Below are 27220 nucleotides of genomic sequence, written 5' to 3'. Positions count from 1 at the left end.
TAATAATCGTGGGATTCTGTTGAGCGCTTACTATGCGCCAGGCGCTGTACCGACCGCTGGGGTGGATGCAAGCAAATCGGATCGGGCACAGCCCCTGTCCCACGTGGGGCTCACGGGTCCAATCCCCATTTTGCAGCTGAAGTCACTGAGGCCCGGAGAAGTGAGGCGACCTGCTCAAGGTCACACGGCAGACAGGCGGCGGAGCCGGAATTCGAACCCATGACTTTCCTTTTCCCAGGCCCGGGCTCCCTCCACTCAATCCACTCCGTTCACAGTGAGGGGAAAAAGAGAGCAATTTAATCCCCACGGGGAAACTGAGGTTAAGAGATTGATCCAAGATGACAAAAGAGGTAGGCGGCTGGGGCAGAGTGCTCCGCGCATTGTGAGCGCTCGATAAATACGACTGAATGAAAGGGGGAAAGCGGGTAGAGCACTGGCCCTCCCTCCCCCTCCAACCGGGGGCCCGCGGAGGCGGGGCCGGAGGGGGCGGGGCTCCCGGATTGCCCTAAAATGGGGGGCGAGGCCTCCCCCTCGTCGTTGGGGAGGAGTCGGAAAGGGGTGAGTCGTTGCCGCGGGGCCAGTGGTTCCCTTTGCCCTTCCAGCACCGTCCCCCATCCCTCTGCGTTTCGCCTCCTCCCGCCGGGAGCCATGGCCTCGGGACCCCGGAGGCGGGGTCGGGGCGCGGGGGTCCAGGCGGGTCCCCCTCTTGCCCCCTGCACCCCATCTTCCTCCTCCCCCTCCGGGGTGACCCTGTACCTGGTGGAGCGGCGCATGGGCCGGAGCCGCCGGGCCTTCCTCACCGGGCTGGCCCGGGCCAAGGGTTTCCGGGTGGAGGAAGTCTACAGGTGCGAAGGGGTCGGGGCCGGGGTGGTGGGGGGCGCCTCCTCGGGGGCCCGGGGGCCGTGAAGCTTCCCGTGGGGCAGGGAACATTTGTGGCGGCGTGGTTCGCTGGCGAGAGCCCGGGCTGGGGAGTCGTGGGTTCGAATCCCGGCTCTGCCCCTTGTCGGCCGGGTGACCGTGGGCGAGTCACTTCACTTCCCTGGGCCTCAGTGACCTCATCTGGAAAATGGGGATTAACTGTGAACCTCACGTGGGACCACCTGATGACCCTGTATCTTCCCCCAGCACTTAGAACAGTGCTCGGCCCATAGTCAGCACTTAACCAATACCAACGTGATTATTATTATTCCCACCCGCCGTGGGCGAGGGTTGGGGGTTTTGGGGGGGGCCCTCCGACCCCCTCCCCACCCGGCATCTCCCCGGCCCAGCCCGGCGGTGACCCACGTGGTGCTGGAGCGCAACTCCGCTGCGGAGGCAGCCAGCTGGGCCGAGCGCGTGGTGGGGGGCGCGGGGGCCCCGCTCCTGCTGGACATCAGCTGGTTCACCGACTGCATGGCGGCCGGGCGGCCCGTCCCCGTGGAAGGACGACACCGGCTGGGGGTGAGCCCGAGGGGTCGGGCCGGGGATGGGGTGGGGGCTCGGGCCTGGGGGATGCGCTCTCCTAACCTCGGACCCAGGCGGGCATCGGGAAGCGGGTTTAGCGGAGTGGGGCACCTTTGCTCTCCAGGTGCCACCGCCCAGGGCGCAGATCGGCCCAGACCCCATGCCAGCCTACGCCTGCCAGCGCCGCACACCCCTCACCCACCACAACCCACGTCTCACGGTAAACGCGGCCCCTGGGGGCGGGGTGTCGACGGACCCCCATCCACGCCCCCCCCCCATCCCAACCCGCACGTGTCCCGCAGGAGGCTCTGGAGACGCTCGCCGAGGCCGCGGCCTTCGAGGGCAGCGAGGGTCGCGGCCTCGCCTTCCGCCGGGCGGCGTCCGTGCTCAAGGCCCTGTCGGGTCCCCTGACCCACCCGAGCCAGCTGGAGGGGCTGCCCTACTGCGGAGCCCATTCCTGCAGAGTCATCCAGGTAACCGGCCCGGGGAGGGGTGGGCGCTCAGCGGCACCACGTCTCCCACTCACCCCTTCGGCGCCCCCAACTCACCGTCTGTCCGGCGGGGCAGGAGGTGCTGGAGGACGGAGCGAGCCAGGAGGTGGAAGGAGTGCGGCGGTCCGAGAGGTTCCAGGCCATGAAGGTGCGTGCGGGCCGGCGGCCCCCGATCCCACCGGGTTCTGTCCAGTACCTCCCCGTGCCCACCTCGTTCGTTCGATCGTATTTATCGAGCACTTACTGTGTGCGGAGCACCGTACTAAACACTCAGAACGGTACAACACAACAATAAAAAAAACACATTCCTGCCCACATCGAGTTTGTATCTAGAGGGTGCAGAACCACTCTATCAGATGTGGGATCGAGTCAGGGGGTATAGGGGAAAAACTGGGGTGCAGGGAGGGAGGCAGATTCCCCTCTCATCATTCCCCAGGGGTCATCAGGAGTGGGACAAAGCATATTGTTTCAAAATAATTATTATTATAGTATTAAGCACTTACTACGTGCCCAACACTGGGGTAAATACAAGTTAACCCAGTCGGACACTCTCCCTGTCCTTCATGGGGTTCAGAGTCTTAATCCCCATTTTACAGATGAGGGAACCGAGGCACAAAGAAGCAAAGTGCCTTGCCCAAGGTCACACAGCAGACAAATGGTGGAAGTAGGATTAGAACCTATGCCCTCTGTCTCCCAGGCCCGTTCTCTTTCCATTAGGCCATACCGCTTCCCTACATTTAGATTATTGCTAGGTCGGGGTGGTCATGCTTCCTCCCCCAAGTCCCCTCGCCACCAGCCTGTTGTCCCAGCATCCCCACACCCGGCCCTCTTTTGTCACTTCTCCATTTCTCTTTGATGCTGCCTGGCCGTCACCCCTGCAACAGCCCCAGGTTTCATTACTTTAGGCTTTTGACCCCACTAGCCCCTTGCCCTTGTTCTGCTCCTGAGTTGTGATCGCAGTGCGGAGGTCGGAGGTTCTGCCCACCGCCTTGGGTGGAGTAACGGAAAGAGGGATCGTCCGAGGCCCTGGCCCCGGCGAGACTCCCCGCCTAGGGCGTCTGTCTCCCCGTGGGCACCGCTGAGCGGATGGGGCCGGATTTGCCCTTCCCTCCCTCTCTCAATTTGCTGCTGTCATACGGGATGGGGGCTGTGGTCAGGCTGGAACTGACCAGATGATGTGTCCAGACCAAGAGGAGAAAGGGGAAATCTGCTTGGAGGGGACATTCGTATTAACGTCTGTCTCCCCCCCCAAGCTGTAAACTCCTCATGGGCGGGGAATGTGCTTATTCTGTTGCATCGTACTCTCCCAAGCATTTAGTACAGTGCTCTGCACGTAGTAAGCACTCAATAAATACTACTGATTTGAGAGACCGGAGCCGGAGGGTTTCGGTCCGAATGGCCGAAGCCGACCCTGACGGCCCCTCCCCCTTCCACCCCAGCTTTTCACCCAGATCTTCGGTGTTGGGGTGAAGACTGCTGACGGGTGGTACCGCGAGGGGCTGCGGACCCTGGGGGATCTCCGGGAGCGGGGCAAGAGACTGACCCGGAGTCAGGAAGCAGGTGAGACGCTGGAGGAGGAGGGGGGAGCTGGGCTTGGGCCCTCAAGGCCCTCCGTTATTCCTCATCCCAATCCCGGTAGGTGCCCCAGCCACTTTCAATGGAGGAAATGAGAACACGAGTGCCGGAGAAACCTCTGGCCTCGGGGAAAAGCGGGACCCCGTGTCCGTTTTATAGATGAAGAAATTGAGGCCCTGAGAGAGGGCGGTGCTGCGCCCAAGGCCTTCAGCGAGGTGCCGGGGAGAGGGGCTCACTCCGCCGATACTTGGAACTGGGACTGCCGTCCGAGACCGGCCCCGGCCTAGAGGGCTGAAAGTGGGAGGGGGCTTCGCAGGACTCCAGCATTACGAGGACCTCAATACCCCGGTTGAGCTGAGTGACGTGGAAGCCGTGCGCCGCGTGGTGGAGGAGGCCGTGCGGCAGGTGCTCCCTGGAGCCGAGATCATCTTGACTGGGGGCTTCCGGAGGTAAAGGGAACCCTCCCCTTCCCCGTCCCCCCATCCCTTGCCCATTTGCGTCTGGCTCCCTGGCAGCCAGGGTCCTGAGTTCGGATTCTCTGTGGGGATGCTCCCCCGGGAGCAGCAGATGGTGGTGGTCCCTCGGGGAGTACTGACCGGAGGCTCCCTCCGCCCTTCCCTCAGGGGGAAGCAGCACGGCCACGACATCGACTTCCTGATCACACACCCTGAAGAGGGCCGGGAGGCGGGGGTACTGCCCGACGTGATGAGCCGCTTGGAGAGTCAGGTGTGGGGCAGGGTTGCCCGGGGAACCTAGGGATGAGGCGCTGAGCAATGCACCCCCCCATTCCACCCCAAACCCCCCAGTTGGTCCCAAGACCCGCTCTCTGATAGCGGCAGCAGAACCCTTGGAGGAAGCGTCTGTTAGCTGCCCGCCCCGGGATACCATCTCTCGTGGTTTGGGGTGGACACTCTCCCCTCTCCATCCCAGACTCTCCCTCTAGTGATCTAGCACAGACCACCCCACGTCCCTGACTCACTTTCCCCTCTCCATCCCCGATTCTCCCTCTGGTGACTTGCTCCCTGCCCCCCAAGCCGGGTTGAATGGAGGATTTTCTGGACCTCAGTAGGGTCTCTCTGCCTGACCCCCTACCCCCCCATTCATTCCTGGCTCTGGGGCTTCAGAGGGTCAGTCAGTTGTATTTATTGAGCGCTTACTGTGTGCAGAGCACTGTACTGAGCACTTGGAGGAGTACACTATAACAGATTCACTGCTCACAACGAGCTTACGGGCTAGAGGGAGAGCTGTGTCAATTGAAGCTGGGATATCCAGCTGTTGGGAGTGGCTAGTGCTTGGAGTGGTAGGTAGCCAGCCTCACTGGCTCTCTGTACACCCCCTCACTCCCCAAACCTCCCACCTCTCTCAATCTCTCCCCACTCCACCAGGGCCTGGTCTTGTACCAGCACTCACAGGAGAACCATTACCGCACCCCCAAGGCCATGGCCCGGCTGACCAGCCCGACCAACACCATGGATGCCTTCGAGCGATGCTTCTCCATCCTCCGGATCTCCCGGCCGCCCCCGGGGGCCGCAAGCCGTGGACACCCCCGGGACTGGAAGGCCGTGAGGGTGGACCTCGTGGTCACCCCCGCCAGCCAGTTCCCCTTCGCCCTGCTTGGCTGGACCGGCTCCCAGGTACCGGGACAGGAGTCCGGGGTTGGGTGGGGGTGGCAGGAGGGAGATCCCAGTTTAGCGATTGGGAACTAATGGGTGCTCGGGCCGGGGTCTGTGCCCACAGCACTTTGAGCGAGAGCTGCGCAGATTTAGCCGTCAGGAGCGGAAACTCACCTTGAATAGCCACGGCCTGTATGACCCGGAAAAGGTACGGATCTGAGGCAGAAGGGATGGAGTAGCTGGAAACTGACCCAAATCCTCACGCCCCAGATCACCTGCCTGTCTTCCCTGGGCAAAGGGGCAGAGCTGGCACGGGGCCCCTCCCTCCCTTCGAGATGAGTGGGTGGGCAGCCCCTAACAGCTGGGTCTTCCCGGCCCTGCGTCTCCCACTTGGCCCAGGGCCTCTCAGGTGGCCAGTTCAAAACTTTTGGGTGGGGAGGGGCTGTAGTCTGTGCCCCGGGACCTTTTCAAAGAAGTCCAGCCTCTAAAACGGGGGGCATTGTCTCTCCTAGAAGACATTCTTGCCCGCGGCTTCAGAGGAAGAGATCTTCCGACACCTGGGGCTCGAGTTCATCCCACCAGGAGAGAGAAATGCCTGACAGTCCAGCCAGGGGCTACAGGGGGAACACTCAGGTGGGGACAGGGTGGGACGCAGTCTGACGTGGGCCCTCTCCTCCTCTCCAGCAGGGATTGTTTTGGGCCCCTGCTGGGATCCTGGCCGACCCAGCACTGCCGGTCCACTCCTAGGTCACCTGCCTGTTCTCCGCTCCCCGGACCTGGTGACTTGGTAGGCATGGGGCCTGGGACAGCGGCCAGCCTGGGTTGCAGGGCCCAACCCCCCTCACCCTGCCTTCCTGGCACACGCATCCCCCAGGAGCAGAGACTTACAATGTGCTTCCCCAATCCATGACTGCCGGGGGCCCTCACGCTGGGGTCCTCAGAGGTTAGCCCCACCCTGGCCCAACTGCACTGACGCTTTGGTTCGTCTGGGACTGATGCCCACCAAGCTATGGTGAAGGAGAATAAAGAGTGGTCTATTTTCAGAGGGCATCGCTGCTGGCTGCTTGGCTCTCCAGGAGCACGTTCTGCCCCCGGGCCCTGCCTTACCCTGCCCTTTCCCTGGGACGCAGGGCTAGGAGCTGGGCGAAGGGAGGAGAAATGTGAGAGAAAGAGAGGGTGGGCCCTGAAGCTTGCACTCGTGCTCAGGAGGCAGGACAGGCACTGGTACTTTACGGCTATTAGCCAACGCGGCGGAGAAAACAGAGGAGGTAATTCTGCAGCCACAAGAGCCCCGGGTCTTGCCTGGCCCATGCACGAAAAAGAAGCCCACGGCAAGGGCTGGGCAGGGGGTTGGTCTGAGGGCTCAGGATGGGCAGGCTCAGCACGGGGAGAGGAGAGATCTCTCCATGAGGTGAATACAGGCAACAGCTGAAGAGAACGCTCAGCGCGGGGTTAGGGGGGCCCTAACACCATGATTGCTTCCCCTCTGGGAAAGGGGGCAAGGGGAGCCCATGAAGTTAGGCCTGGTCCCTGTCTGCTGTCCTCTGGGGGCCTCCAGTCTGTTCCCAAAGAGGTTTTCCCGTGGCTTGCTCCTCCTGCCCACCTAGTCCCCAGCTCCCCTCGCGCTCCACTGTCTGCCCCTTCCCAGTCTGACTCTAAAGGGGGGCTGGAGGACCATCGCACCCTATGCAGCGAGGTAACGGTATCCCTTTCCCACGCCTTTGCGAAAAAAGCTTTCTTCTCTCCACGTCCAACCCTCCCACCACCGCAATTCAGCACCTTGTCCCGTCTCCAGGGGAGGCGGGGGGCAGGGCCGGGAGGCAGGGAGCTAATTTTGGGCCTGTCATCGGTCACCGGCCACCCCGGCTGCTATTTCGAGGGCCGGCTCTCTTCTCCCGCCTCCTGGGCTGCCACTGGCCACCTGCTGCTGCCCATCCCCCAGGAAGAATGGCCATTAGCCGGTGGCTGGGTGGGGGGTGGGGCCGTGGAGGCTATAAAGTGGGGAGCCCGGGCCCGGCGGCCGTCCCCGCCTCCTTCAACTGGCCCAGCCCCACCAGAGTCCCGAACGGCCAGGTCTACCCTCCGCCCCCCAAGCCCGGCGCCGCCATGCCGACCCACCGCCTGGTGATCGTGCGCCACGGAGAGAGCACGTGGAACCAGGAGAACCGCTTCTGCGGCTGGTTCGACGCGGAGCTGAGCGAGAAGGGGGCGGAGGAGGCCCGGCGAGGGGCCCAGGCGGTCAAGGCCGCCGGCTACCAGTTCGACGTGTGCTACACCTCGGTGCTGAAGCGTGCCATCCGCACGCTCTGGACCATCCTGGACGGCGTGGACCAGATGTGGGTGCCCGTGGTACGCACCTGGCGCCTCAACGAGCGCCACTACGGAGGCCTCACCGGCCTCAACAAGGCGGAGACGGCAGCCAAGCACGGCGAGGAGCAGGTGAAGATCTGGCGCCGCTCCTTCGACATCCCCCCGCCCCCCATGGACGATCAGCACCCCTTCCACGCTGTCATCAGCAAGGTGAGTGTCGGCGGGCCCGGCTCGCCGATTTGGGATCCTGAATCTTAAGGTCTCAGTCCACCTGTGGCTCTGCCCCTGCAAGGGTTCTCGGAGGGGCAGGGCAGGGACTCCGAAACGAGCAAGCCCCAGGCTGACTCAAGGGCGAGCCTGGCGTGAGCGGGTGGAAGAAAGAGAAGTGGGGACAGGAGCCCCTTGGGGGTGTGGGTCCCTCGTCATCGTCCCCCACACGCAGTCCACTCTCTGGACTCTGTGGCGGTGGGTGGGATCGGCCCCTGCTTGGTGCCCCTTACTCCCTGCCATCCTCCAGGAGCGGAGATACGCAGGCCTGAAGCCAGGGGAGCTGCCTACCTGCGAGAGTCTGAAGGACACCATCGCCCGGGCTCTGCCCTTCTGGAACGATGAGATCGCCCCCCAAATCAAGGCAGGGAAGAACGTGCTCATCGCGGCCCACGGCAACAGCCTCCGAGGCATCGTCAAGCACCTGGAAGGTGAGGCCCTGCCCTTCTTGCCCACGGCTGACCCGCTTCTTCCGGGTGGTCCCTTCGGGCCTGGATCTTTACCTTTGGCTCCGGGATCTCTCCCTGCCCTAAGGAGGAAGTTAAGAGAGGCAAGAATAGCTCTCCTCTCCTATCAGTCCCTGGTGGGTCCACAGAGGGGAAGGCTGGGTGGGAGAGAATCCACCCCTCGCCATGAGAATGAAGGGCCGGGCTCGGGGGCGAACCATTCATAGCTTCAAGGGTTCTGGTGGCGCAGGGGGGGCTTGCCCGGGACAAGACTGGCCTTTCGTGTCCCCGCCGTTTGGGGGCTGGACAGCCTGAACCTGACTATCGCTTACCCTGACCTTTGGGGAGGCCCTGCGCCAGGCATGTAGCCCTCAGCGGCATGTGCCCTAGTGAGCTCCCTGGGAAACCAGAGATCCCAGAGCAAGGCCCTTCCTCTTTCCACGGGGGATCTGGGAGATTTCTCTCCCAGGCAGGGCCCCTGCCCCACCCTTAAATACCCTGGGTTAGCTGGGACAAGCTCTTTGAGGGCCTGTGGAAGGCGTGGTGCAGCGTGGCTTCTGCCCCGGTTCAGGACACCCTCGTTCACTCCGGTCCACCTTCCCCTCGGGCTGCCCGTTGGGGTGTCAAGGAGCGGGAAAGGGGGGCATTGCCTTCGGGTTTCCCCCCACCCTCCAAGAGGCCGATCCTGTTTCAGCCTCTCCCCAAGGGGGTGGGGAGGGGTCCCAGGTCGTCCCGAGACTCTCTGGGATTCAAGTCCTTGAGGCAGCCCAGGAAGAAGTGCCTGAATCTCCCCAGAATCCTCTGGGGTGGGGATCACTGAGTCAGAGCAGGACTTACAGCCCTGCAATGCCAGGGGCCTCCCTTACTTCAGAACCGGGCTGCGCTCCGACCAGCTTTGGGGGTGGGTGATGCTGCCCTCACCCTCTTCTTCAGGGGCATCAGCTCCTCCCAAGTGGTTTTGAATTGAGGTGAGGACTCTTCTTCTCCCCATTCCTTCCTCTCCCATCTTTGCCTGCTTCCATACTGGCTCCCCTCCCCCGTAAAAGGTTATTTTCTCCTTTCTTTGCCCCTTCCTCCTGGGCCCCGGGTTGGATCCGTGCCCTCGCTGCTCCTGACAGTCCCCCACTGTCCCTCACTGTCCCATGTACACAGACACGACCTGCATCTATGGCATCTGATGGAAAACTAGTGCTCAAGAGGTCCCAGGCAGGCCGGGCCTCTCCTCCTTCTCTGGAGGAGCCACGAGAGGGCTGGACTGCCCTGCCTCCATGGGTGCAGCTGGACAGCAGAGGGCTGGAGGTCACGTTGCTATTCTGGGCGGAGGGAATGGTGGACAGCCAGAGGGCTCAGGTTTCGCCCAGGCTCACCAGTTAAGGGGTGGGACTCAGTGACACCACGGCAGCACCCAGCCTCCTCTTACTCTTGAGGGGATGGAGCGGGGGGAAAGATCCTTTATCCCTGTTCCGTGAGGCAGGGTTGTTGTGTATATTACGTAGACACATATGGGATGGGCGGGGAGCAGCGGTGGCCCGGATCACCGCCCTCCTACCCGGAATGAGCCTTTTTTCTCAGAGGGGGTCCGAGCCAGAACTCTCCTCCCAATTTGGGGCTGACAGGTTGTTGGATTACAACCGGTTAACAGAGGACACCAACAGGCCTGAGAGTGCACCCGTGGGCCAACTCCTCGTGCGGCCACCTGGCCCCGCCCGCGTCAGCTCGGCTCACCCCTGCTTCTGTCTCTCCCCCTCCCTCAACCCCTTACCCCGGGTCTCAGGTCTGTCGGACGCGGCCATCATGGAGCTGAACCTTCCCACGGGCATCCCCATCGTCTACGAGCTAGACGACGCACTCAAGCCCACCAAGCCCATGCAGTTCCTCGGGGACGAGGAGACGGTGCGCAAGGCCATGGAGGCCGTGGCCGCCCAGGGCAAGGTCAAGAAGTGAGGCTGGCCAATAAAGCAGCTCAGCTCCAACCGCGCCTCTGCCTCGGAGCTCTGGCCACATTCACCTGGAAGGGCCGCAGGGACTGCAGGTCGAACGGCGGGGGCGGGGGGCTGTGGTCCGACCCGGGGGTCGGACGGTCTCTTTGCAGAGGAGGTTGGAACCACCCCGGCCGGAGCTCAGGTCCAAGGCGGGGTCCGGGCCCGGCCCCAGTTCAGGCCGGACACCCCAGGGTGTGCCGGGGGAGGCTCAGGTAATAATAATAATGATGTTGGTATTTGTTAAGCGCTTACTCTGTGCAGAGCACTGTTCTAAGCGCTGGGGTAGATACAGGGTGATCAGGTTGACCCAAGTGGGGCTCACAGTTTTAATCCCCGTTTTACAGATGAGGTCACTGAGGCACAGAGAAGTTAAGTGACTCGCCCACAGTCACACAGCTGACAAGTGGCAGAGCTGGGATTCGAACTCATGATCCCTGACTCCGAAGCCCGTGCTCTTTCCACTGAGCCACGCCGCTTCTCTAGGTCAGCTCGATTTCCCCACCCTGCATCCGTCAGGCAGTCTGGCGGGGAGGAGCGGCGGCAAGAGTGAGCAGTGGCTCTGGTGAGCGGAGCTGCTTCAGCCAGGCTCTGGACGAGGGACCTGGCCACAGGTGACACTGTGTCCCACCAAGGGATGGTCCCGAGTCTCTGGTGGAGGGGAGGGCGGCTTCATTCTCCGGGGCTAGGGCATCGCCGCGGCTCTGGGATTGGGCTCCAGCCCACTTATGCGGGCCCAGTGGCAGAGAAAGGGCACAACGGGGCAGGGCCACACCCAGTCCAGCCTCCGGTCGGGGCGGCGGCGACTACGCTATTACCGCACTGCTGTCCTCGGAGCAAGGGTGGACCCAGGGCGAATGTCTTTGCAGGTTCACCTGGACCTCAAGCGACCAGTGGGCCCGGCGCCATGGCCACACCCTCACTGCACGGGGCAAGGCAGGGGAGTGGGCCAGGACCCGATGACCCCCCCCCCCCCCCCAGCCGGCCCGAATGGGGCTTGGGTCGCTGGCGGGCCGCTTTCCAAGCCCCGGACCGGCCGTGCCGATTTGCCGGGGGAAGCGAGGCCGCGGAGGGGAACGCTCACTGACAGACGACACGGCTCGGTCCCAAACCAGTTGTTATTCCGAAGCATTATCGAGTTGGGGGCTGGAGGTAGAGAGAAAGGAAGGGGCGGCGGGAGGCCGGAACCCAACCGGCTCCTGCAGCGGCAGCAGGGAGGGAAGAGCAGAAGAGCGAACGGCAGCAGAGGCTCACACGGCGGGGGCGGGGGGTGACTCGGGAGGAGGGGGGTGGCAGGGTGGGCCGCACTTGCTCACCGTGCGACCCCAGGCCGGACCTCGCTGGCTCACGCCCACCCCGGGGGTCCACGGTACGCACAGGAGACCGGGACGGAGAGGGAGAAGGGGAGCTGAGCCACAGAGGCTCCCGCCCCCGATCGCGGTGATCCAGTCTTTGGTCAAGAACTCAGGTAAAAGCCCCCACGAGGCCCGAAAAGAGCAGCTGCCGTCCCCACCACCCACCAGAGGAACTCCTGCCTCGGCTCGGGGGTCGGAGCCGGGGGAGGGCCCAGGGCACCGTAGCAGGCCTCGGGGGGCGGTGGCTTGGTTCAGACTACGCCGAGGAGGCCGGGGACCAAAGCGGAGGGGACTCCGGTCTTCGGTTCTCGGCTCGAGGCACGGCTGAAGGCGGGTGTGTCCGGGAGTCGCTGGGTTATCGCTACGGCCGGGGCGGGGGAAGCCGCACGCCCCCCAGCAGGAGGGAATCTGGGACCGCCCCCCACCCGCGCTGGCAGCCCCGGTCCCACGAGCGGGCAGCTGCCAGCCGGGTCAATCCCTATCACCCCACCCCCGACCCTCGCACACAGCTGCGCGCGGCTACACGTGGCTACACCCCACCACCCGCGCGCACACGCGATCTTCCAGCCGTTGAACCGTTCCGCCTTGAAGTCCCCTGGGCCCGGACACCTGTCCCCGGCGTAGGGGCCGAGCCCCCCAAGAATGCCAGCCCCAAGGACGGCATTCAGATTCCGGCCCAGCCTCTACCCCGGGGCACCACCAGGCGACGGGCGGTCCTCAGTTGATCAGCTCCACGTAATTGGCGGGGAACATGCCAAAATGCCCGTCCGGGCCATAGCCGCGCCACCAGCCCTCGTCGATCACCTCGATGCCGGTGATGAGGTTGTCGGGGTCGAAGGAGATCTCGGTGTCGTCAGCTGGAGGGGAGACAGAGGGACGCGGAGGGTCGGGGAGGTGGCGCTAGGTTACAGGCCCAAGGCTAAACCGGGACCCTCGCCGGGGGGCCGGGGACCGCTGGGCCCAACCGGAGGCGACTAGCTCGGCTCCCACCATCAGACCCTGCTCTGGGCTCCAGCTCTGACTCTCCTTCACTCTAGCCCGGTGGCCTTCCTCTTGGGGCAGTCCTGTCCTGCTTGTACACTCTAACCACCACCCCCTTACCCACCCCCCCCCCAACCAAGACTCATTCCTGGGGGCTTTCTGTGGCCCAGCTCCCACCGGGAGTCCCCACGAGAGGTTCTACAGCTTCCTTTCCCCGTCCGACCCCTGGCCGGCTCCTCGGCGAACCCCAAGGGCCGTCCCCGCAAGCCCCCCTTCCCCTCCTCCCAGGACCTCTCCCCCTGCTGACCTCCCCTGGCCAGGCTGCCTTTGGAAGGAGATTTCATTCCAGCGGACCACCCGGCTGCGCCCCGGCCCCCGTGGGGCAGCCCCTCAAGGATGGCGGGGCCCTTACCAGCCTGGTAGTCGTAAAGGGCGCGGGCACACAGCCCCTTCCCCACCAGCTCGGGCTCCGGCTTGTAGTGCTCAGGGTAGTCGTAGCCGGCATCCTCCTGCTGCACCTGATCGGGGAGGAGAAGTGAGAGACGGCTCCTTCCCCGACTCCATCGTGTCTCCCTCCCCCGCGGCACTGGCTGGGGCGGGTTGCGGGGGAGAGGGGAGGAAGAGTCGGTTCCGGTTGCCCTCGTTTCCCAGCGACCTCCTTAAGGTCCTGGCTTCCCGGCCTGCTCCTGTGCCCGTGCCCAGTGCCCTCGGCCCCCTGAAAAGCCAACCTGAGGGGGCTCCTCGTAGAGATCCTCCACCTGTGGGGGCTCCTCATACACCGCTTCCTCTTCCTCCTGCGCCACCGAGGGTGGAAGGCTAGTGTCCGGCTCGGCCTGACGAGCTGGAGAGAAGAGACACGACCCCGACGTGACCGGGCCGCTCTCCGGCCCCCTCGGCTCCAGGTCCGTAGAAGAGCCGGCAAGAGGCTCTGTGAGGCGCCCTCCGGGCTGGTGACTCCCTACCCAGGGCCGATCGGGCCACCCACCTGGGCCCGGCGCCGGAAAGGAGACTGGACTCGGCTCTCGCCCAGGGGGCACCTCTGGTTGGTGGGGCTGCTTCTGCAGGAAGGGACTCCGCAGTTTTCCTGGAAGACGAGACCATTGGGAGAGAGGCACACCAATTGCAAAGTGAGAAGAGAACCGGACTGGCCCTCCGGGACCTCTCCTACGTCCAGGGCCGAGCGCCCGGAGCTCAAGGGGAAGCTGGGTGCCCGCGTCTCTCGGGGAGAGTCCAGTGCTGGCTCCCGCCCATATTCGGTAGAAGGATTTCAAGCCCCTTTTCCTCAGGCTTCCGAGCGTCTGCTCGGAAATTTCCCCAAACCGTCGGCTCCCCGAGCTACGACAAGCACCAGATCTCGGGGCGGGAGAGAAAGGGGAGCACAGAGCCGCCAAGGGAATTGGGGAACCAGTTTCCTGGCCCGGTGTCAGTTCAGCTCAAGTTGGTTCTGAGGCTTCAAGGGAGAGACGGCTCTGGTGGGGCGGGAGGGACTGGGCCCGCTCTCTTCTCATCACAGCCCGGCTCCGAGAGGAACCACGTTTCAACTGGCAGACCGGACCCCCGAATCCCACCTCCCGGCCCGGGGCCGCTGTCCCGGAGAAGAGGCCGAGGCAGCAGCCGGGCGCCCGGAGAAGCGACGGGCCCAACTCCCCGAGGCCCTTTGGGTTCTCTGCTTGGGGTCGAGGTGGGAGAATCCCTTCCATTACCTTGGGGCCGGCCCTGGAGCTCCCCGGGACATTGAGAGTCCCCAAGAGTCTTCTCTGTCCGCTCCGGCCCTGTTTCTCCCTCCACATGTGGGGCCGTCCCAGTATTCGCCCTCAGTGTCCACACTGCAGACTCTCCCCTTTGCCCACCCTCCTCACCCCTAGCCGGCAAGTCCGAGAGGAAACGGTCAGCCCCCATCCCTCCCTGGCCCTGGGGCTCGGACCGGCGGTCCCGGCACCCCCTCACCTGGTTGGGGGCTGGTGACCGCCGCGGGGGCTCCTGCCCTCTCCTTCTGCTTAAATATGTCCCGCGGGTTGGCTGGCTGCTGGGAAGCTTCACCCTGACAGCGTGAGAGGAGGAGACTGGGTCAGTAGGGGTGAGGACACCCAACCCCTCCTAGCCTCCTGTCCGGTGAGGAGCCCCCACATCTTGACCTCTTTCGGGGTCCGCAGCAGTCAGGGCCTTGCCATTCCTGGGTCCAGAACACCCCCGATAGCCTCACCTGTTGCTCTCTGACCTCCATTTCCTGGCTCTGCTGGAATTTCCTGTTGGGAGGAAAAGGGCCAAGTGACCTGGAGTCAGAGCAGAGCCCTCCCTCGCCCAAACCCAGTCCATTAAAAGGAAGAGGGAGCAGGAGAAAGAGGGACAGGACCAGGGACGGGGAGGGGCAGGGACCCCAGACCCACCTCTGACTGTCGATCTCGCTGGCTCGCTCCTGGAAGCGCCTCTCGCGGTTGGCGGCTTCCTGCAGCTCCCGCTCCCGCCGCTCTTCCTCTAGCCGCCGCCGCTCTTCTTCCAGCCGCCGCTTCTCCTCCAGCCGCCGCTTCTCCTCATCTTTCTGTGAGGGCAGCAGGCCCCGCCATCTGGAGTGAGGCCCCTCCTCTCCCTAGCTCTCACCCCATCCCTCTCCAGACTCTCCCCGACCTGTTTTCCCAGGTACACGACAGTAGCCGGGAGACCATCCGGCAGACCCCTGAGCCGACCTCCGCCTCGCCCAGCTCTGGCACACGGTTCGGCTGGGTCAACCGGCCTAGAGAGGCAGCCAGACCTCCCGTGGGCGGGCCGGATGGGGATGCCCAGGAAACGCCCAGCTCTTCTCACCTTATCCGTCACTCCTCAGATCGGCCCCGCCACAAACCCCTCCTGGGTCAACGCTTGGAATTGACTTTTGGCCCTTTGCCAGCTCACCCAAAAGCCCTCCTGCGGTCCCGGCCCTGGCCCAGTCGCAGCCCCTCACCTCAGCCTTGGCCCAGAAGCTGTCTTTGCCGACCCTTTTGATTTCCGACACGGCGTTGGTCTTCTGGTACACGGAGCCCTGCCAGAGAGAGCGGGCAGCTCAGAGCAGAGTCCTGGGGGGCCCCCAGCATTCTGAACAAGTCTGCTGCCAAACTGGTGCCCATGAGGGTCTCTGCAGCCCTGAGTCACCGGGGGACGGCGGTGTTTGCTGGGGGCAGGTATTCCGGATTGAGAGGTGTCAGGTCCCCCACCCGAAAGCTCCACGGGCAGCAGGACCCTGCAGTCCCCACTGGCCCCAACCCTCGAGGCCTTTCTTTCTGCTGTCCCTGTCGTCGAGGTGCACGGTGAGGGCACCCTGTCTCTGGACGCCCACATCCCTCCTGGACACTCTGGCCGGCCAAGAGTGACCCTTAGTAGGCAGCCCAGAAGTTGCGGGCAGCCCCACTGCCCAGGCCCGAAAGCAGGCGTTCCGTGGCCGGCAGCTGGCAGGACCCTCTCCCCCTGTGTCCTACCCGCCTGAGCTCTCCCCAGCCGGGGGCTGTCACCCCCCCGGCCCCCCGCCTCCCCGCGCCCCGGGGATCCACGGCCACTCACCACTGGTGCCTGTGGGCCCGAGTCCTGGAAGCGGCTGCTCTCCTTGTGGAAGTTGTAGTTGGCCCCCGAGGCCTTGGCGACCTTCTGCATGATGGAGTCCGGTTCCACGTCTTCCTCCGCCCGGGCGTTGATGGTCACGTGGGCCCCCTGCGGACACGAGGTGACACTTGGGGGGCAGGTGCCTGAAACGCCTCGGCTCCCCTCATGTTCACAGTGTGCCCCCCCTAAAATCCCACCTCCTCCAGGAAGATGTCCCCAGTCAACTCTACCACCCAGCCGCCAACTCCACCGCTTACACGTATTACGTATATTCACCTCCTTATTCTAATTTGCTCTGATTTTCCTCCTAGACACGGTTCTTCTACTCCCTATCGGATCCTTAATCTCCCTTCGGCTCCTGCTCTTTCTAAATACCTGCCTGCCTGTCATCCCCGTTAGAGTGGAAGCTTCTTGCGGGCAGAGCAGCGGGCCCAGCGGGCCCTCGGAAGGTGCCCGCCTCCCAGGGCCTTGGCCGATCGCCTGGAAGACTCCCAGCCGATTCCTCCGCGGGCCAGCATAGCGCTGTGGACCCGGAGGCAACTGCCCGAAGAGGCGGCACTTTGCCCCGCTACCCGGATTCAGCCCGACACTGCTTCTGCTCATTCATCTGCTTAGAACCTGGTTTCTTCAAGGTTCGGGGAGACTCGGGAGCTGCTCTCACCTTGAGGAAGTTGGCCATGGTACTGACGTGGTTGGCACAGGCTCCCTTCCGCACATCATTCACGCCTTCGCCCGTCTGCAACACACAACCCCGGGTTGGGGGGGGCTTGTTCCCTGAAGACAATCTGCCCCCAAGCGGCTTTTCTGCAGTCCCGCCGGCCAGCCCTGTCCAAACTCCAGAGTTGGGGAGGGGGACGCCGGGCCATCTGGGAACCCCCCCCACACTGTCATGGACGGCGATCTCTTCTCGGTGCAATCCCACGTGCTCTCCTGCTGAAACCGCTCTCCCTCCCCTCACCCCAACCCAGCAATTTGACTGCAATGGCCTTAGTTTGGATCCACCAGGGACAGAAAGTCCAGGCTCTCCCGCTCTGTCCCTCGGGGCCTCCCTAACCCCGCTACTCTATGGCAGATGGAGCCAGATCTTTGAGCACCTGGCTTCCTGTTGGCAATGGTGGGATTCTCAGGATGCTTTGCCCCGGGGCACTGTCTCCTTCAGCTGAACAAGTACAGTGGGATGAACGTGTTCCCCTGGAAGGAGGGAGGAGGGGCTCAGCCCCTTTCCCCGCCCCCAGTCCACGGCCAGCCTGCAGAGTCCAACTCTAGTGCCAACGGGGGGCCAAATTGACTAGGCAGGGAGGTCAGAAAGATGGTACACGGAACAAAGGAGTGTGTCTCTCGGCAGTAGAGAAGGTCAGTGAAAGTCGGAGAACAGACCAGGGATGGGGAAACAGAGAGTGAGGCAGCCCAGAGGGCTGTGAGGTGATCAGGGAAACAGATGGGCCTTCATGATCTTTCTAATCCAGCCAGGGGCTGGCTGCCAGTTGCTCTATACTGTCATGTCCTTTGGCTGGAAGCTCTAGACTGTAGACCCTTGACCCCAGGCTCATTGTGGGCAGGGAATTTTTTTTTTTTACCAACTCTGCTACGTTGTTCTTTCCCAAGGGCTTCGTACAGTGCTCTGCCCCCGGTGAGTGCTCAATAAATACAATTAATACAACTGATTGATTAGCAACTAGGTGAGGTAATAGGGCTTGAGGTCATCCTGTCCAGCCTCCCTACCTCTGAGCAGAACTTCCTACCCACTCCCCGGAGAAATGGGCCTCTCTCCCAGTTAATTCTGATATCCCTCCCTCGTCTGTTGCTCTGCTCCAGGTCTCTCACTGGGGCCCTGGCCACAGCCCTTCTCCTCGGCCCCGGGAGAAGAGGAGGAGACAGTCTGCCGATGACAAACTGAGGCCTGGAGAGAAAGGGATCAGTCCCAAGCCCCACACTGAGCCCCCGGGGCTCCTCGGGGCTGGCGGCTGGGCCAAGGCCCTCCTCCGGGTCCATCCCCAATCCCGCAGGCCCTCGAGACCTCTCCCGCCCCCACTCACCCAGTTGACGAGGACGAACTTGGGCAGGCCGGAGTTTGGGTCCTTCACCCTGCAGAAAGCATACATCACCTTCCCGCTGTTCAGCTCCTCCACCATCTCTTCCAGGCCCCCATCTGCAGCACGAGGGAATCAGAGGGCAGTTAGGGGCGGGCCCACAGCCGCACGGGCCGGGAGAGGGGAGCGGATGGGCCCGGGGGTCTGCTGGCCCCCCGAGAGTGAACGCATCCTGAGTCCCATTCGGGCTGTTGATCCCCACCCTCCTCGCTCACCCCCTTTGGCCTCTGGGACTCTGGGAAGAGATACTGGATGCGCATCCCTGACAAGCCTCTCTGCCCGACATGCCCTTCCGCGTCTGTGCCCCGTCCCCGGTGGCCAATGACAGGAGTCGCTGGGGGACGGGGACCCAGGTGGAAGGTGGAGTCGGGTGATGGGGATGAGACCCAGCAGCTAATCCCGCCGCTTCAAGTTGGCCAGAGTCTTCTCGGGTGCCTGCTTGCTCGGGCGGACCGGCGGCAAAGGAGGGCGCCGCGGCCAGGCACTCGGACCTCCCCGGGGACGTGAGAGCAGGATAGGGCCTTTACGAGACCCGGGGACAGTTGCACCACGGCCGTCTCTGCCTCGGCGTGGCTGCCGACCCGACCGGACCTCTCCCGCCGTCATTCCCCTTAGGGGTGCGGGAGGCCCGGCAAGCTGCAGCCCGGCCCCGCGGCGCTTGCCCCAGGCCCAGGGACACCATGTTCTTGCTCTGAGCAAAGACCTGGTTTCCGCTCCGGCCCCAACACTTCTCCTTTTCTTTACCTCATCCCCTCACCGCCCCGGACTTCAAGAGGAGGAAGGGCTAAGGGGTGGGGGAGGGAGAAGTCAAGTGGAAAGAGTGAGAGAGGGTGTGCGTGTGGGGGAGTGGGGCAAAGACCAGGTTCTATTCCTGTCCCTGCCCTCCAACCTCGTGACCAAAAGGGAGGTGTCGAAGGAGGGGCTGGCCAGGGCGAGACCATCACCACCAGAGGTGTCAGCTTTTCCTTTCGAGCGTATAAGTGGAAAGCGGGCAGGGATGAGGACTGGGAGGGGACGAGCTTTAAGAAGCAAACGGGCCAGAGGGTCGCCATCTGGGGCCTTTTCAACCCCAACTGGAAACCGTCAGCTCTTGTCAGGAACGCGGGTCGAGTGAAGCCGGGGCCCTGGCAGAGCGGGCACCAGGGTCAGCGGAGCCCTCTGACAGTGGGAGGTGTCTGAAATCCCTGCCGGCAGAACCGTCCAGTCGCTGGTCATGTGCAAATCCAGCCCGAATGGATTTGCACATCGGGCTGGTCTGTCCCACGGGTGGTCTCTCTACCGCCCAAGAGTCGCCAGGGAAAAGCCCGGATCTAAACGGCTTAAGCTTCCACCCGGGACACTGGATTCGTTCCTGCTTCGCGCTCTTCAACCCTTCCTTCCTGGGATGAGCAAGAACTCGGGAAAACTCCCACCTTGCCCTCCAATCCCAGGATCTATGGCGGTTAGAACAGCTTGGGAACTGCCAGCTGGCAGGGCCCGGCTGCTGGAAAGCGGGGCGAGGCCGGGGATCTTGTCTCTCTTTCCCAGCCGGGGGGAAAGCCCATTCCCCTGTCCTATCATTCTTTTTCCTACAGCGGTCTGCCCTCAAGAAGCACTCACTAAATGCCACTGATTCACTGATTTTTTGGACTTTGAGAAGAGGGTGGGCTTTAGGACAAACCGGACAGACCGGAACATTTTCTTTTCCAAATGGAGACTACTGGGGCGGCAGGGGAGATGCCTGCCTTGGGGATGGACCCCAGAGAGACGGGCGACGAGGCAGGGTGGCCCTGAGATTGTGAGTCCACCCCAGCCCGATCCCTAGCAAACAGAGGGGGTGAAAAGCACCTCAGAGCTGCCCGCCCGACAGCAACTCCAGAGACCGAGTCTGGATCGCGCGGGCATTGACACGGGTGCTCGGAGGCTGCGTAGTACTGATGACGATGGCGAGCGCTTACCAGATGCTAAGCGCCGAACCAACCCATCAGCTGTCGGGTTAAATGACTTGCCAAAAGTCACAAAGACAGCCAGTGTCAGAGCCGGGACCGGAGCCCGGCTCTCCTTCCCACCAGGCTTCCTGCTCGTTCCTGCTTCCTTCCCAGCTCGCCAGCTGGCCTTAGCCAATCGCATTCTGCCCGGACACTTCCCGGGGAGAGGAGTGTCATCGGGCAGCGGGAATGACAAAGTCCCTGAGGGTCCTGGCGGGTGGAAATTCTGAAGCTGGCCACGGCGGAGAGAGGGCTCCCTGTCCACTCCAACGGCTGGCCTTGCTCTCCGGTCACAAGACCAGCTGCTTCCCTGGGCCTGAGGGTGGGCGTGTCGGTGTGAGCAAGAGGGCTCAGGTGGGCTTGGCAGCGGCCGCTGTATCTCCCGGCCCTCCAGCAGCAGAGCGAGGCAGGTGCCCCGGCATAAATAATAATAATAATAATAATAATAATAATAATAATGTTGGTATTTGTTAAGCGCTTACTATGTGCAAAGCACTGTTCAAAGCGCCGGGGGTGGGTGATACAAGGTGATCAGGTTGTCCCACGTGGGGCTCCCGGTCTTCATCCCCATTTAACAGATGAGGGAACTGGGGAACAGAGAAGTTAAGCGACTTGCCCGAAGTCACACAGCCGACAAGCGGCGGAGCCGGGATTAGAACCCATGACCTCTGATCCCCAAGCCCGGGCTCTTTCCACTAAGCCAGGCTGCTGAGGGCGGAATCCTACCTAGGGAAGCGGCGTGGCTTAATGGATAGAGCACGGGCCCGGGAGTCATAAGGACCTGGATTCTAATCCCGACTCCACCACATGTCTGCCGGGCGACCTTGGGCAAGTCACTTAGCTTCTCTGTACCTCAGTTCCCTCATCTGTAAAATGGGGATAAAGAGCGTGAGCCCCATGTGGGACAGGGACTGTGTCCAACCTGATTCATCTGTATTGTATTCACCCCAGCACTTACAGTAGTGCTTGGCACCCAGTAAGCGCTTGACGAGTTCCATTATTATTATCATCATCACCCAGGCCAACCAGGGAACGGGTGAGGGGGTTGCTGGGGAAAGGCCCGGGGGGAGAGAAGTTTCCCAGAGGCCTTGCTCCCCTGGTAGGGGGATGTCCGGATGCCAGAGTCAGTCGGGGTCACGTTCCTTGCCTTCCTTCCTCCCCTCCGCAGCCGCGGGGGGTGGGGTGAGGGCCTGGGCTCAGGGAGGGATTGCCTTCCGGCCACCCACAGCCTTTCACAATTAACGACGACGGATGCTCTGACTCTGGGACGCGCCGACCTCTGGGCGTCCGGCCACCACCCAGGACCCTCCCTCTCCCCGTTCGGAGCCTCCCGAGGGAAGCGTCGGATCGGACGGAGCCCCGGACCGCGGCCCGGCGGGAAGGCTCGCCCGGGACTCACCTCCAGTGCCGGCCACCCGGATGTCGTTGCTGTTGCCTTCGTAGGTAAACAGAGCCCTGCGACAAAGCACAGGCACAAAGGTCTGAGAGCCAGCCAGCCGCACCCCCGGCGACCCCCGGCCGCCCCGGCCGCTCCGGTTTCTGGGGGCCCAGAAACCCAACACCGAGGAGAACTGGAAACAATACAGCAACGTCCCGAGGCCCCGGGGAGCCTCCTCGAGTGACCCGGAGAGTCCCAGAACGGGGAAAGGAGATCATTTTAGCTGTTTACCGACTGAAAAGAATCACAGGGCGGAAATACCAAACCCACTGGAGCCCTCAGGATCCGCTGACACGCACCTGACCCCGAAACAACCCAAAAACTGGTGGTGGGCGGGGAGGGGAAGCGTACAGCAGAGGAATCGGCCCAATTTAGTAATCGTAGGGAAGAAGAGAAGTGTCCTCGTGCAACTCTTCTGTGAAATTGTTGGGGGCTGAGTTTGAGAACCAGATCTCTCACGCAGGATGTTTGGAAGGCAAAAAAGGACCGTGGCTTTTTCCGGCTGGAACGGGGCGAGAGCTGAAGGAACGGCAACTGATCAAACCAAACTCGGCGGTGCTGCCCCGACCTTGGAATCCAGCTCCCGACACTAGGCAGCTCCTGCTTGCGCGTCAACTCCGGGCCTGGGGCGGACCGCCCCCTTCTACCGCACCTTGATTTACCTTCAGGAAATGCTGGGTGGGGTGACCAAAACCACAAAACTGGCCTGCCTGCATTTCCACTTCTTCCGGTTCTATCCTGTCAGCTCCTTGTGGGCAGGGATCACGTCTTTCAACTCTGTCATGCTGTCCTCTCCCAAGCGTTCAGTTGAGTGCTCTGTACCCAGTAAGCGCTCAGTAAATATCATGGAATGCTTGCCTCCTGCTCCCGCCGTGTGTCAGTGATTTCTGCCTATCTGTCTCCCCTACTAGCTCCTCACAGGCGGGGAATGTGTCCCCTCGCTTCTGTTGGCCTCTCCCCAAGTGCTTAGCACAGTGCTGCACACCCAGCAGGTGCTCAGAGATCACCACGAATGGGGAGGATGAGCCGCTAAGCCAAGGCGAAAGGAAATCACTCGATCAATGGTATTTACTGAATGCTTACTGTGTGCAGAGCACCGTTCTAAGCGTGTGGGAGAGTACAATACGACATCGTCGGTAGGCATGTTCCCTGCCCACAAGGAGCTTCCAGTCTGGGAGAAATGCAACTGATCCTTGGAAAAACTACCCGGTGACATGGAGCTTGTGGAACTTCGCCTCCCGGGAGCCGGATCCCACGGCCCCGGCTGTTCCGGAGCAGGGTTCCACATCTGGGGTCCCAGACCGGGGAAACGACGTTTCCCCGGCCAGCAGGGCGACTCTTCCTCCTCATCTTGGTCCCCGCCCAAAGAGCCCCACCGGGGCCCCTGCTGTATCACCCCGCCCGAGGCAAGTGGAGGGTTGGAGATGGGCGCCCCGAAGAAACGTGGGTTCCCCTCCGAAGAAACGAGTCCAGAGGAAGGAAGGCGGGAAGGGGAGGGAGGAGGCCCGAGAGCCCACAGAGACGGCACCACCTTGGGATCCAAGAGCTGTGATCGAGAAAGACCGGAAGCAGCCAGAGGGGAGCAAACGTGAGCCGACCCCACTGAGGGTCAGCGCGGATGAGGAAGAGCTGCAAATGACTGGGATGGGGAAACCAGGCTCCATCGGCTGCAGCGGATGGGGCTAGAAGGGAAACTGTGGCCAGTGGGCCGAGGGAATGCTGACAAGGAGTGAAAGAGAAACCTCAGTTGAGCCAGAGAACCAACCCTCTCCTAGGCAAGGGACGGGCTGACAGTTTGACCGTAGATGGTTTTGTGACCTCTCCGATCGCCCCACAGTCACGCTCAAGTTGTGGGCTGGAGATTGTCCTGGGACTCAATTTTCCCATCTGCAACAGGGGGGAATCCGTTCCCACCTTGAGTGTGGCTTTGTGACCCGGCCAGTCCCAAATCCTCCCCAGGCGAAGGAGGGTTCCCCTCCGGCAGTTGTTACCGACCCGGCCTGGGGATTCAATCAATCAATCAATCAATCAATCAATCAATCAGTCAGTCAGTCAATCCTTCAGGGGTATTTACTGTGTGCGGAGAAGTGTTCTAAATACTTATTTTTCTGGATTTATGGCTGGCCTTGGACTCTGGGAGCCCCGAAAGCTTTCTTCCCTGCCTAGAGGCTAGAAGGCCGGGCTGCGGATCACTGGCCGGGGGCCCTGCCAGTAAGACCTCTCCACTTCGAGGAACAATGAGGCCCAGGGCCAACCACACGGTCAGGTCCTCGGGGCCAACTGGCGAGCCCAGCAGCAGGGCGGCGGCTGAGGGACACCGAGAGAAACAGAGAAGCCAGCCGGCGCACGTGGGCAGGAGATTAACCGACAGACTGAAGCGGAAAGCAACCGACGGCGGTCAATCTTTACCGGCCGGTGAACAAAGAACCCACCACCGAGCTCTCTTTAGGCCCAGTGGCAACTCGGCTCAAGCAGTGGGGCCACCCCAGCTTCCGGCCAGAGGTGGTGACGTGGCTAACCTCTCTACCCTCCCCGTGCCAGCTGGCCACTGGGTCCCCGGTCGTCCATCCCACGACTCCCCAGACCCTTCCACGTCTGCTCTGCTGCCCCTCGGCGACCCTCCGGCGCCGGTCGAGACCTAATCAGTCCAGGAGGGAGGGTCCGGCACTGGGATCCAGACATCAGGATGCTCAAGACGCTTGTCTGGACCTGTTTCTTCCCATGGACTTTCAACCTGCCTCATAATAATCGTTGGATGAGGAGGAGTGATAATGATAATAATAATAACGATGATGATAATAATACGGCACCTCGAATTAGCACACACTTTTCCAAAGCACTTTCGCATGAACTATCTCCTCTTTTCCCCTCTCAACATCCCTGGGAAGAAGAGAGAGACAGATGAGGAAACTTAGGCCCAGGGCAGGTAAGTGATTTGCCCAAGGACACACAGAGAACTGGGGGTAAAGCTGGTTTCCTGGTTTGGGGGTAAAGCCGGTTTCTTGGTTTTCTGCCTCTTCAACCCACGTGCTTTCCATTCCCCAATATCACTGGAGAACTCCCGTCGCTGAATAGGAGAGAGAACTGTCTGTGGGCCTGACTGAAGGTAAGGGGGATGGACCACATCATTTCTCCAAGTCCCCTCCAACCCGAGGAACAAGGGACCCGCTTTCTGAGTTTAGGGTGAAAGAGGAAGAATGATCCTCCTTCTACACGGGTCTGTTTTCAAAGACGTCCCCTGGTAGAGAGTTAATGGTAGAAGGAAACTGCACAACAGGGCAGCCAAGAGATTGAAGGGAGATGAGGGGTGCAAACAATCTGCGTTTGCAGCGTGGCCAGGTGCGGGGCCCTTCCCACGGAAACCTCCATCCCAGATCAGCCCGGATTAGGCCAGATGCTACAGAACTTAGCTCAGATCCCGGTGAGCGGTACTCCCTGCCCTACGATGTATGGGAAGGACCCCACTACAGACCGCCCTGAAGGGTCTCTAAAATCTGCCCCATTCCTCCTGGTTCCACTCTCGGCCAATTAACTCCCAAGACCAATTCCCCCCCCTCCGAAGGTGGACACGCTGGCCCAGTAGAATTAGTTCGGGGTGACTACCAGGCCCCCGGTGGTATAATCGATCGACGGTATTCATCGAGGATCTGCTGAGAAGACTGTAACTTCCTTGGGGGCAGGAATCTTGTCTACTGATTTTAGCTCGGTAGTGCTCCGCACAAAGTAGAGGCTCAATAAATACCAGTAGCTGATTGATCGCTAGGCCCCGCGCTAAGGGGTGGGGAGAGTACAACAGGGAAGAGCTGAGAAAAGAGCAATGAGAAGGGCTGGAATGCCTGAGAGCTCCTTCTTCAGACACCTAAGGAAGCTGGCTCTGCGTCTGAAATGCATCCACGTTACCAAGGTGACGATTCCATCTTGGGCGCATAAAAAATGATCGGGATGTACACCCTGATTTTCGAACTTCTAAATATCGCAAGTCACTGGGGACGTACGTCTTCCTACTGTCGCACCCTCCCAAGGACCGAGTGTCGTGCCGAGGACTCGGCGGGACACCGGTCCATCGTTCATCCCCCGCGAGTGCATACGATTCAGAGACGCAAGCGGGTTCGATTCTCCACATCCCCAAAGGGGAAGATGGGCCTAAGAGTCCGGGAGAGAATCCTCCGGGCCGGAGGATGGTGTTACCGGGAGGAAGACCTGCACGGGGGGCTGCAGAGCGATGTCTCTCGGTCTCCCCGGAGGAGCCGTCTGCCTCAGAGCGGGGTAGGCGAGGTCCGGTGGCTCCTCACACATTCTCAGAGAAGGGAGAGAGCAAGAGTGATCCGGCTCACCTACGCCAGGATCGGTGACACCGAGGCACCTCATCTGAAACCGGGAAGTCGACAGACGAACCGGGTCCACGGAAGCCCCGTCTCCGGGGGTCAGACCCACAGGCCCGACTCCCCCGCTCCATCCCTGCCATCCTAAGAGGTTCCTGGACCCCCTCCTCCTCCTCCTCCTCCTCCTCGAACACAAGGCCTCTTAGCAAAGCAGAGTTCCCAAGCCGGAAGCATAAAGGGTGTGGGGAGGAGGGGGAAGGAGGGGATCTTTCGTTCTGGAGACTGGACGTGGGGCTCCCGGCTAGTGGCCGGCTGGAAGACCAGGACCCGGGGGGTACAGGGAGTGGGGCTGTCGGAGCGGGATGGGGAAGAGCGGGGCAAACCTGGAAGTCCCTACGGCACCTGGGTTTTCGGGCCCCCTTTAGCAGTTGCACAGCCTGGCCGGTCTGGGCTGAGGCCCCGTGGTGGCCGCGACGCCGGACCTCCGACCTGTAAGCTCGCGGTGGACAGGGAGTGTCACCTATATGGTCAAATCGGACTCTCCCAAGGGCTTAGTACGGTGCTCCGCTTTAGTGAGGGCTCAATAAATACGACTGACCGTCCTCCGTGATGAGGGAGGAGGGGGGGACAAGCTCCCGCAAGGTCCAGATGCTGGGAATTCCCTCTCTTTAGCAGATCCCCCCCCCCCTCGACTGACCGCCCCCTAAAGCCCCCCGCCCCCTTTGCACCCAGTGAGCGCTCAATAGATACCACGGGGGTCTCCCGGCCACCTGCCTGCCGGGTGACCTCGGCTAAGTGACTCCCCCGGGCCTCAGTTTCCCCATTTGCGCTGTGCGGCGGGGAGGGGGCGGCCGGTAAGGGCGGTGTGGCGGGTGCCCAGGGATGGAGGGTGGTCCCCGCCGCTCACCAGTCCGTCGGCGACTTCTCGGCCACCACCCGGCCGTAGGCCTCCTGCAGCGCCGGCCCGTTGCGGCTGAGGTTGGCCGCCATGGTGCCGGTCCTGATCCCCGCCGGGCCCGGGCCCGTCCTCGCTCCCGCTTCCGGGCCCCCAACCACGCGCGCTCCCGCCGCGCGCGTCCCCGCCGCGCGCGCGTCCCCGCCACCCCCCCGCGGCAGCGCCCCCTCGCGGCCGGAAGGGGCAGCGGCGCGGCCCCCCGTCCCTCCCCCCCCCCCCACCGCTTCAATGATAACCTTCATAATAATCATGTTGGTATCTGTTAAGCGCTCACTCTGTGCAGAGCGCCGTTCTAAGCGCTGGGGGAGATCCGGGGTCATCAGGTGGTCCCAAGGGAGGCTGTGTGACTGTGGGCAAGTCACTTAACTTCTCTGTGCCTCAGTGACCTCATCTGTAAAATGGGGATTAACTGTGAGCC

General features: G+C 62.3%; 3 protein-coding genes across 8 annotated transcripts; 2 read left to right on the top strand and 1 right to left on the bottom strand.

The window, feature by feature from the left end:
- The first annotated feature begins 533 nt into the window (after window positions 1-533).
- POLM (DNA polymerase mu) lies at window positions 534-6169 on the top strand. 5 transcript variants are annotated; one of them, XM_029074437.2, is made up of 11 exons: window positions 534-845; window positions 1269-1440; window positions 1568-1663; window positions 1746-1916; window positions 2011-2082; window positions 3374-3494; window positions 3826-3958; window positions 4133-4235; window positions 4895-5143; window positions 5247-5330; window positions 5810-6169. In XM_029074437.2, exons 1-11 carry the CDS (start codon window positions 649-651, stop codon window positions 5867-5869), a joined length of 1458 nt encoding a protein of 485 aa, XP_028930270.1. In that variant the 5' UTR covers window positions 534-648; the 3' UTR covers window positions 5870-6169. The 5 variants fall into 5 exon arrangements, with proteins under 5 accessions (XP_028930270.1, XP_028930269.1, XP_028930268.1 ...); XM_029074436.2 differs by having other exon boundaries at window positions 5807-6169; XM_029074435.2 differs by having other exon boundaries at window positions 5638-6169.
- A 966-nt stretch (window positions 6170-7135) lies between these two features.
- Window positions 7136-10123, top strand: PGAM2 (phosphoglycerate mutase 2). Its single transcript, XM_001516029.5, has 3 exons — window positions 7136-7642; window positions 7950-8130; window positions 9920-10123. Exons 1-3 carry the CDS (start codon window positions 7229-7231, stop codon window positions 10087-10089), a joined length of 765 nt encoding a protein of 254 aa, XP_001516079.1. The 5' UTR covers window positions 7136-7228; the 3' UTR covers window positions 10090-10123.
- A 1101-nt stretch (window positions 10124-11224) lies between these two features.
- DBNL (drebrin like) lies at window positions 11225-26897 on the bottom strand. 2 transcript variants are annotated; one of them, XM_029075962.2, is made up of 13 exons: window positions 26755-26897; window positions 21487-21542; window positions 18067-18179; window positions 16692-16766; window positions 15992-16138; window positions 15399-15476; window positions 14848-14999; window positions 14664-14706; window positions 14408-14501; window positions 13446-13544; window positions 13189-13301; window positions 12873-12978; window positions 11225-12336 (listed from the first exon to the last, which is right to left on the bottom strand). In XM_029075962.2, the coding sequence occupies exons 1-13, from the start codon at window positions 26835-26837 to the stop codon at window positions 12197-12199; spliced, it is 1299 nt and encodes a 432-aa protein (XP_028931795.1). In that variant the 5' UTR covers window positions 26838-26897; the 3' UTR covers window positions 11225-12196. The 2 variants fall into 2 exon arrangements, with proteins under 2 accessions (XP_028931795.1, XP_028931797.1); XM_029075964.2 differs by lacking the exon at window positions 21487-21542 and having other exon boundaries at window positions 26755-26834.
- Between the last annotated feature and the right edge of the window lie 323 nt (window positions 26898-27220).

The sequence above is a fragment of the Ornithorhynchus anatinus genome, chromosome 11 (genome assembly GCF_004115215.2).
Source record: "Ornithorhynchus anatinus isolate Pmale09 chromosome 11, mOrnAna1.pri.v4, whole genome shotgun sequence".
Taxonomy (NCBI): domain Eukaryota; kingdom Metazoa; phylum Chordata; class Mammalia; order Monotremata; family Ornithorhynchidae; genus Ornithorhynchus; species Ornithorhynchus anatinus.
Note: the sequence above shows the minus strand (reverse complement) of the source record. Positions and strands in the feature narration are given on the sequence as shown.

Excerpts from the sequence above, each read along its gene's own strand:
- POLM (XM_029074434.2), top strand. The coding sequence starts at position 649 with ATGGCCTCGGGACCCCGGAGGCGGGGTCGGGGCGCGGGGGTCCAGGCG. Across the intron at positions 1,917-2,010 it reads ATTCCTGCAGAGTCATCCAG|GAGGTGCTGGAGGACGGAGC; the intron begins GTAACCGGCCCG and ends CCGGCGGGGCAG. Across the intron at positions 3,959-4,132 it reads TTGACTGGGGGCTTCCGGAG|GGGGAAGCAGCACGGCCACG; the intron begins GTAAAGGGAACC and ends CCCTTCCCTCAG.
- PGAM2 (XM_001516029.5), top strand. The coding sequence starts at position 7,229 with ATGCCGACCCACCGCCTGGTGATCGTGCGCCACGGAGAGAGCACGTGG. Across the intron at positions 7,643-7,949 it reads TCCACGCTGTCATCAGCAAG|GAGCGGAGATACGCAGGCCT; the intron begins GTGAGTGTCGGC and ends GCCATCCTCCAG. Across the intron at positions 8,131-9,919 it reads CATCGTCAAGCACCTGGAAG|GTCTGTCGGACGCGGCCATC; the intron begins GTGAGGCCCTGC and ends CCCGGGTCTCAG.
- DBNL (XM_029075962.2), bottom strand. The coding sequence starts at position 26,837 with ATGGCGGCCAACCTCAGCCGCAACGGGCCGGCGCTGCAGGAGGCCTAC. Across the intron at positions 21,543-26,754 it reads GAGAAGTCGCCGACGGACTG|GGCTCTGTTTACCTACGAAG; the intron begins GTGAGCGGCGGG and ends GCTTTGTCGCAG. Across the intron at positions 16,139-16,691 it reads CCATGGCCAACTTCCTCAAG|GGGGCCCACGTGACCATCAA; the intron begins GTGAGAGCAGCT and ends TCGTGTCCGCAG.